At 45.0% G+C, this 8,656-nt stretch overlaps 1 protein-coding gene across 1 annotated transcript in view; it reads left to right on the top strand.

Moving 5' to 3' along the window:
* Positions 1-25: 25 nt before the first annotated feature.
* The window catches only part of SFI1 (SFI1 centrin binding protein), a gene marked incomplete at its 5' end in the record, with an annotated part of 29,049 nt that continues 20,418 nt past the window's right edge, over positions 26-8,656 (top strand). The window contains 6 exons of the mRNA XM_084272061.1: positions 26-397; positions 919-1,358; positions 4,009-4,194; positions 5,239-5,310; positions 7,429-7,536; positions 7,840-7,931. Of these exons, the coding sequence (XP_084128187.1) occupies positions 26-397; positions 919-1,358; positions 4,009-4,194; positions 5,239-5,310; positions 7,429-7,536; positions 7,840-7,931 (1,270 nt within the window). The remainder of the gene's footprint in view (positions 398-918; positions 1,359-4,008; positions 4,195-5,238; positions 5,311-7,428; positions 7,537-7,839; positions 7,932-8,656) is intronic.

The following is an 8,656-nucleotide window of genomic DNA, read 5'->3' as shown; positions in this document are numbered from 1 at the left end:
CTCTCCCGCGGAGGCAGCGGTGCCGATGTACAGAACCGCCGGCGTCCGATGCCGGCGCCCCGCGCACGCCGCCCCGTCGGGTTGCGTGTGGTTTAAAACACTCTCCATCCGTCCCCTGTCAGATGGGGAATTCGGCGTTTGCGCGGGGCGGCGGGAGGCGAATGGGTGTGCAGGGCAGCGTGGCGTGTTCGGGGGCACCCGGCAAGTCTCTGCCCGTGCTGCCGGCAAGGATCAGAAATGCTGTTGCAACGCCAGTTTAAGGAATTCACTGTGCGAGCGAGGTCGTCGCTCTTGTTTTCCTGCGGAGGTGCTGGGGAGCCCCGCGGTACCCACTGCCCACGGAAAGGTGGCAGAGGCCCAGGTTATCCCGGCTCCTTGGGCAGAGAGGGCAGTGGAGGTGGGGGGGGGGGGGGGGGGGAAGTACTTGTAGGATCCAGTGAATAAAACGCTTCCCGGTCTTTACCGAATACCGGCATTAAAAGCTGGTTACCGGGGCAATGAAACAAATAAACGTTCCATGTTGTTTTCTGAGACGCCCAAGCGCTGTATTACACGTTACACACAACGCAACGCTGTAGCTATGGCGAGGTTTCCCCCTCCAAATGCAGGCAGAGAGAGTCGGGAGCAACCAGTGGGCCGCGGTGTCTTGCCAGGGGGCTGTTGGCACACGCCACAGGCATAGACTCGGAGGCAGCGTGTTTCGCTTCAGCGCCCACCACTGCCCTGCCCTGAAATGCTTTTCTCTCGGTTCCTCCGTGTGTCTGTAGGACGCTGCCCACGGGCGCTCGCAGCGGCACCTCTGGGGGTCCCTCCCACCCCCCGCAGTCCCGTGAGAGTCCGTGAAACCCGCTCAGGTCACGAACGTGTGGGGACCGTGGCGCAGGGCTTGGTTCTGAGTAATTCCCGTGCCTGGGAAAGTGCTGCGCGTCCTGCGCAGTGTGCGGCGCGGCACGCTCGGCCCTGTTCCTACAGCTCGGGACGGCCACGAACGCGCGTCCTGGCGGCGGCTGCGGCCCCCGGGCAGCCCCAGGGCCGCGGGTCAGCGCCGCTCCGGCCGCTCCTTACCGGCCGGGCGGGCACGCGCTCCTCCCTTCCGCCAGGGGGCGCCGCGGGAAACACGGAGAGCGGGCGGTGCTCCGGCGCCTCTTGGGGGCGGTGGGCGGCGCTTGTCGCACTCCCGCTGTGAGGGTGATCAGGGAGCGGGCGGGTGGTTTGCCTGGTGACGGCGTCGTGTCTCGGTCAGGGAGGGCAGAGCCCCCGCTGCTCCCCGTTGGTGTCCCCTGCGGCGCCTTCGCCCGGCCGTCACCGCAGCCGGCCGGTGCCGAGGGGGAGGCTGCGCTGCTCTCGCCGCGGGGCCTGTAGCGCCTCAGGGGAGCGGGAGCCGTTTGTGAGGGGGCTCGAGGGGGGGGGGGGGGGCAATCCGCGGCCTCCGACACCCAGACGGGGCTCCGGAGCGGCCTCGGGGGGTTCCGGATGCCCGCGCAGAGCGTGGGTCTCTGCCGGAGGCTCCGCGCGGGCTGCAGTAAGTTTGCGTGGATGGGGCTGTTTTTCCTGCGGCCAGGCCTTGCTTAGGGCAGCGTCTGCTCCGGCCCTCGCGTGGGGGTTGCTCCTCGTAGGCCCGGCGCTGTGGCAGGGGCTTCCTTCCCCCGGGACCTCTGGCAGGCGCAGCGCGTTCCGAAGGCCTTGCTGGAGCCGTGTGGGATTGGGGGTTTCCTTTGTGGCTGGTGAGGGGAGAGCTTAGCGGCTCTGGAAGGGGAAAAGCAGTCCCTTGCGTTAGGTGCTGGTGTTGTCGCCCTTAGTTACGGATTTATCTCTAAGTAGGGAATCGTAACTTCAGACCATCTCGTTTCTGCACCCTCCTCCTAGCACGGCTGTAGGCAGGCACAGCTGCTGTCGTAGGATTCAAACAGTTTGACTTTACTGTCAATAGGTTATGTCAGCAGAGTATCGTTCAGGCCAGCGAGGCTCTGAGTGTGTGCAGGCAGATCCTGCTCGTGTTGAACACCTAGAGTTGTTCTGTTTGTATGCAGGCTGAGTGAGTGGAGTTCCTGTCTTCGCTAAGACACAGACTACATTTAGCCTGGATCCATTTGATGGATTCATCACAAGTAACAGGAACTGACTTACACCTTGTCCAAGACTAATACACAACACTGCAGTGCAGAGAGTGTATTTCTTTGCTGCAGACTTGGAACTATAGGAAAATGGAGAAACCCAGAAGCAGGTAAGCAGGTGTAAGATGCTGCAGTGTTAAGGACCTCAGCTGTAACTTTTTTTTTTCTAATCATGACATCTCAGGCTTTCCACGGGACAGAAGAAAGTTGAGTTATTCTCATATCAGACCTTAGGAGTCTCCATGAAACATTGTTAACCATTGTTCCTCTTAACGAAACCTGACAAACACACACATGACCCAACCCCTAAACCCATCACAAAACACAACTTTATGTGGGTTTACATTATCATTCAAATACACAACTGATATTCTGGAGCTGGAGGTATGAGAGTGGAACATAAGATACTTGGATATAGTTGTTGGCCTGACCACAGATTTATTCTGTGGTGTTAGTCAGTTTTCTTACTCTTCCTGTGCTTTTATTTTCTTATTTAACAAGGGAAAAATGATCCTTCTTCATCTCTTTACTTTTTGTGCTTACTTCCCATAAAATCTTTGGATGTGGGATGTCAGCACTACATGTGTGTAGCACATACAGTGTTTCAAATTTAGGAAAAATTTGTTAGAAATTATGTATGTAGGAAAATCATTATTCCCATGCCTTAAACTTTAAAGTAAAACTTCTACATGTTCTACCCAAGATTGATTTTTTTTGACTACTTAGTGTTACGTTGTCATTACATATGGTCAGACCAGGTTTATCTTTGGAGCAGATTAGACAGTTTAAAGGGAATCAGGCCTAATAAACATGTACAGGAGCTTGTGCTGAAAGATATTTTGTACCAATTCAGAAGTGGAACAATCAGTAACACTGTATTTCCTCCTATGAGAGTTGTTTTGGGAGTAATATTGGGATTTTTTTTCCCCTTCCTAATTGTTTGTTAATATTGTGAGCAGTTACTCAGCTGAAGATCTGAAACTTGGATTGTTCCAGTAACTTTGTGAAACCAACATTATTTGTTTTTCTCATGTATTCTTCCTAGCTCAGTTCAGGTGATTAATTATTAGAGGGAGACTAGAGACTCTCCTGCTCTTGCCTGTTATGGAGTTCAAGAATGTGTTTGTAGTTGTAATGTGTAAATTTTCAGGGTGGTGGTAGTATTTGATTTGGGAAAGAAGCTTCAGTACAACTGGTTCAGCAAGCTTTATCTGCTTAGATTTTTCAAATCATTCTTGTTTTCAGAAAATCACTGAGACCAAATACTTAACATTTGTAAAAAGGTCCTTGTTATTTTTCAGTTTAGAGCTACATGTGAAAATAAACTATGATGGAAAAGTATGCCAAATCTTGCTTTTTTAATGATGAATATGTAAAAACAGAAACAGATTTTAGACTTCATTTTTTTTAAAGAAGAAATGCATTTAATTAAAATGAGCAATATAGGGTAGAGCTCCTTGTAAAAGAACTGTGTATATAAATGCATTTCGTGTTAAAGTAGGAAAATGGACAGAATAACCATGATATGTTTGAGAATAAAAGGCAGAAAAGACCCACGTTCAGGTCTTCTCTTGAAGGCCCTGCTGTGTTTACATATGTGAGGGGAGGCACAAATTAATTTTAGTGCTTTTTCATTTCACCTTCAGAGGAGAGAGGAATTCTCCATGACATGATTGCACTGAAATGTATCTTCCTGCTTGTCTGGGGAAAACAACTTTAAAACTCCACAGTGAAGAATGCCTGATAAAGAGGCAATAAACATATTTTAACACCTCATAGCTGTCAACTTCTGTATGTGATTGTGTAACTTTGTTATAAATTAATTTATTGAAAGAATGCCTCTTCATTGCAGTTCATGTGATTTTATACAAAATATTTCTGCTTTCCTTTAAAGTTCAAAATCTCTGGAGATCCATGAAATCCAACAGCTACCGAGGCATCAAATGCCTGCAGCTGGGCAATCTGTTGCTCCCCAGACATCAGTTGCCTGGCATCTATTTCAGGACAGAGGTCGTGATAGTCTGGGTCAAGTTGGGTATACCTGTCATCAAGGAAGAAGGTTGAAAGAATTACAAATCAGGTGAAAAGCATAAAATGTAATTTTCACTGAATGGAGCAGGGGAATCAGACCCAAAGAAGTCTGGGTTTAGTGGTGCAAGTGCAGGCTGGGGCAAGGTTTTATTCCCAGGTGTGCCAGGCAGTTCTGAAGATGCCTTGAGGTAACTTGGGGACATGCATTGCAACAGTTGGATGTGTACATTTTTGATTTTCTAATGTAAAGTTAAAAAATGTCTATTTAACAATATGCTTTGGTGGGGACTGGCAGGTGTAATGATTTAGTCTTGTCTTCCTCTTTTGTTTCTTGCCTTCTTTTGTTTGTTGAAGCGACCTTGACAAAAGTGGCATGGTAATTGTTTAGAGATTAAAAGCCCAATATTTGTTGAACAAGTAGGAGTGATCTAACAACTCAGGCTTGCTGAAAGAGGGAAGTCCTGTTCATGGCTGTGTGCTTTAATTAATTACCTTGTGCTGGGTTTGGTGCTTATTAGGGCCCTCTGAGAGCCAATTAACTCTTAAATCCATTTGGAAAAGGGGGGGGGTGGAAATGGGTGATAGGGTCATGATTGCAGATTAGGGAGTTGAACCTCTTTTGGGGTTTTTTTGTTGAGAGAAGTGGAACTGCTCTGGGGGAGCTAGGAAGAAGGAAGATCTGGTTTCAGGGGTGAACACTAGATTGGCTCAGTTATTTTGGAAACAAGTCTGACTCAGCTGGTTGACATCAGGGGAAACAGTTATATTATTGCTTCTGAATCACAAAAAGGCTTCCCAGTTCATCAGCAGCAAGCTTGTTAGTGTCACTTGGTGCAGCTGCCTAGGTTTCCTAAACAAGTATGTCCCAATTCAGGTCTTGCAACATGTGCCTCTGATTATGCTGGAAGAATAGTGCTGTTAAAGGTACTGGTTTCAGAGTCAAAGTATTTTATATATATATATATATTGATCTCTGTAAAACCAGACCCTTAGTTTTATTACTAAAACTAGCTTAAATGTTTCTATTTGTACTGCTGTCTGGTGACTAACAGAGAATGAATACAAAGACAAGTAACCTTTTCTTATATTCCAGATACCTAGCAAGAAAATTCTTCTGTCTGTGGGCAAAAAAGACATTTGGACAAGTTCTTCCTTCTAAAGTCAGGTAGATGAAGTTCTGGAAATCAAGAGTGCTTGGCATGTTTTATTTGTTTATGTCTTTAAAAGGAAGTACTGGCTGCCAAGAAAATATTTTTATGTCTTTTAGGATCATTTGAAGGCTTCTTTAGATATCCTTCTTGCTCCTGCTTTTTGTTTGTTTTTATAGTTAAACTTTACTAGTTAAATGCATAGAAGTTTTGGGGTTTTTTATGAAGTTGAGCTGGGGTATGATTGCAATGCCTGCTTTAAATTTAACAGTTTTTCAAAGTTATAACTGGAGATTTAATTTCAGTGTTTGCACTATTGTTCTTAAATGTATGTCTGTATGCTTCATATCTGACTTGGAAATACCTGTGGCAGATAATTCTCTTCTGGTGTTAGTGTTCTGTCAGTGAGTGGAAACCTTGTTTCTGTTCTGCTGTAATTTGCATGTTCATTCTTGCCTGAGCACACCCTTGGGAACTGAGGCAATTCCTGGTGGAAAGACCTTCATTTGTTAGTCAGAGGAAGAGCAGGCCCTTAGTTCTCCAGTTTCATTGGGCTGTATCAGATATATTCTGACCATGCCTGCCTTTGTTGCTGAACAGAACCTGTCCTGTGAACGTTCTTGCTGTATCCCATACACTGAATTTACACTAACTTGGCTTTGTGTAATTTCAAGACAACAGCTATTTTATGTTTTTAGAAGGATGAGTGAGGGGAAATCCATCCTATGAAGTCCAGCAAGCAACATAAGCAGTAATTAATTGCCTTTTTAGATTTAAGTGTCTCCAGTTCTGCATAGCTTCTGTTTGCAATGTTCTGTTAATGTACCAAGTCCAAAACATTGATGTATAGCTCATTTCTTCTTTCTTTTTCTTCTGTTTTCTTTTGTGCCTGATTGCATGGAATGACTTAGCAGCTTGGCTTGGGGTAGGTAGCTGTGAATTGCAACTTGTTGAGAGGAGCCATACGTGTTTCACTGTGGGATCTCTAAGTGTTCTGGCTTAATCCTGTTGTTACTACGGACACAACTGACTTCATTAAGCTAGTTGTCATCCAAAGTTGTGAGCCTGAGCTTGTGTGCTTCTTTTTTGTTATCTTGTATGTTTTCAAGGGTCTTTCTGTTTTCCTTCTCTCCGTTGCAAATACAAAGAGATGAAAAATTTCTGGAAAGTATTTATACTGCAGTTGATGAGACTTCCTGGTACTTAGTCTTAGGCTGCTCTCTAGATCATTTTGACATGGAAAAATGCATGAGAGAATATTTTAAAATTGCTTGAAACGGTAGATAATGGCCAGTAGCTTTAGTGGATCAAAATCTTAATTCCCTCACACAGGCCCTCCTATATTTGAGAATTGTCCACAATTCAGTTGAAATGTATGATCACTTCTTACCTGGTCAGGTCTGTGTTAATTACATCTGGGTACAAAAGCAGGAACTGTTCAACTGAGATTAAAGAATTTGCAAGTGCTGTGTGAGCTGCAAATCCATTTTGTGCATGGTTTAGCATCCATTGGAAGGAGCAGGTACGTGAGCAGATGAACAGCCTCAGGTTGGGTATAGATAATGTGTGACTTGCTGAAGGAGTTCTTAAGCCTATTTAAGTGTTCTTTGGCAAGAGCTTTAAATTTGGGATGACTGAAGATCAGCATGCTGTTTCTAGTAACACAATGGAAATAGCAAAGCTTTGTAAAATCTGAAGCAGCTCTTGTGTTTATTTCTACACATAAAATATGTTGTGCTAAAAAATTACAAAATTAGCAAGGAAAATTCAGGTTTGATTATTAACTGTGCTAACTGGGTGAGTAAAACACAGAACTGCAGATAAAAGGTATGAGCTGTCTGTAGGTCTGACGTCAGCTGGCACAGACATTTGGCAAGTCAGTTAACAACATCTCTCTTTCCTTCCTTGACTTTATGTGAAGTATTTACAGTCAGGAAACTGTTGCTTCTTGTCAGGCTTCACAGACCTTGGAATAAAGTGCCACTGCAAGGTAGTGGTTTATAAATGCAATTAGATGCTGTTATCTAATCAGAAAAGACTGGAAAAGAGGGAGCATAATCTTCATTAACACTGACTTCTGCTCAGCCTGGAAACAGGTATAAATTTTCCCACGTCCAAATCTTTGAACTGTTTAGATGCTTCTACGAGCAGAAGATTCTTCAGAGAACTTTTGGAGAGTGGAAGGAGTGGTGGATTTCTTGCAGAGAAAGGCAGCTCAGCCTCAGAGCAGACAGCCATTACAGGTTTGTGAAAGGACTTCTGATTATTGTGTGCATATAGCAGTATGAGAGCTTTTCCTTAGATGCTGAAGGAATTATTAATACCACTAAGCAAGTAACACTAGCAGTGCCTCTTAGGACAAGAGCAATGTCTTCACTGCTTATTTTCATCTTTTGCTTCCCCTCTTATGTTTTGTAGCCCTTATTTTAGGGTGATGTAAAAATTTCCTATCCAATATATCTTTAGAGTGCAACTTGAGCTTGAAAGAATCCCCCTTCTAGGCATTAGTAGCCATTTCACTGAACAGCCCTTTTTCCATCTTTCAGGCATTTACTCCATTTGGTATTCAAGGCTTGGAGAGCCTTTGTGTGCCAGCAACAGGGAAAGAGGAACAAATACTATGTTGCAGATTCACATGGTAAGTGTAACTTACTGGTAGTTGGTGGTAACTACCTTTATTTGGGGACATTCTGAGATGGGAGTTTCCAAGGGGAAATGCTTACACAGAATCTCTGTCCCTTGCACACTGACCTCTCCCACCCAAAAGCCTAATGCTTTTAGGTACAGATGGTTGTCTGTCTAAAGCAGGCAGGGAGGGGTTCTGTCTGATGCACTGCTGTGTAGCTGTAGAGTTAGGTAGAGATGCCAGTGAATATGCTTAGGGGCCTCTCCATCTGCTCTCAGTTGCATTGTTTGTTTTTTCAGGGGTCATTTGGCAGGTTTTGTTTGTTGGGGTGGTTTGTGGCTTTTTTACTTTATCACAATATGCATTCACATAGATGGGTTTTGACTGAGAATTCCAGTAAACATTTGATCTACTGTGGCTATAGAGATTAGATAATAATGCTCTGTGGTGCTGCCTGCACATATTTTATCAGTATTCGCTATTCCAGCTCGTGTCTTGCAATTGAAGAGCAGCCCAAAGTTTTGAAGTGCCCTTTGTTTTACTGTGTAGATTCTTTGCTCAACAGTGGATTTATTCTACTGGTGAAGTTGCCTATATTTGTTGCAACTTCCTTTGCTTTCAGGGAATATCTGTTCCCCTGGAGGGGAGGATGACCCTCTTTTAAAGATGGTACTGTGGCGTTTTTCCATGCTGATGTGCAAAATATGTTAACTGGACCCTTTGCATATGAATGCCAC

The sequence above is a fragment of the Gallinula chloropus genome, assembly GCF_964237585.1.
Source record: "Gallinula chloropus genome assembly, chromosome: 17".
Lineage (NCBI taxonomy): Eukaryota > Metazoa > Chordata > Aves > Gruiformes > Rallidae > Gallinula > Gallinula chloropus.
Note: the sequence above shows the minus strand (reverse complement) of the source record. Positions and strands in the feature narration are given on the sequence as shown.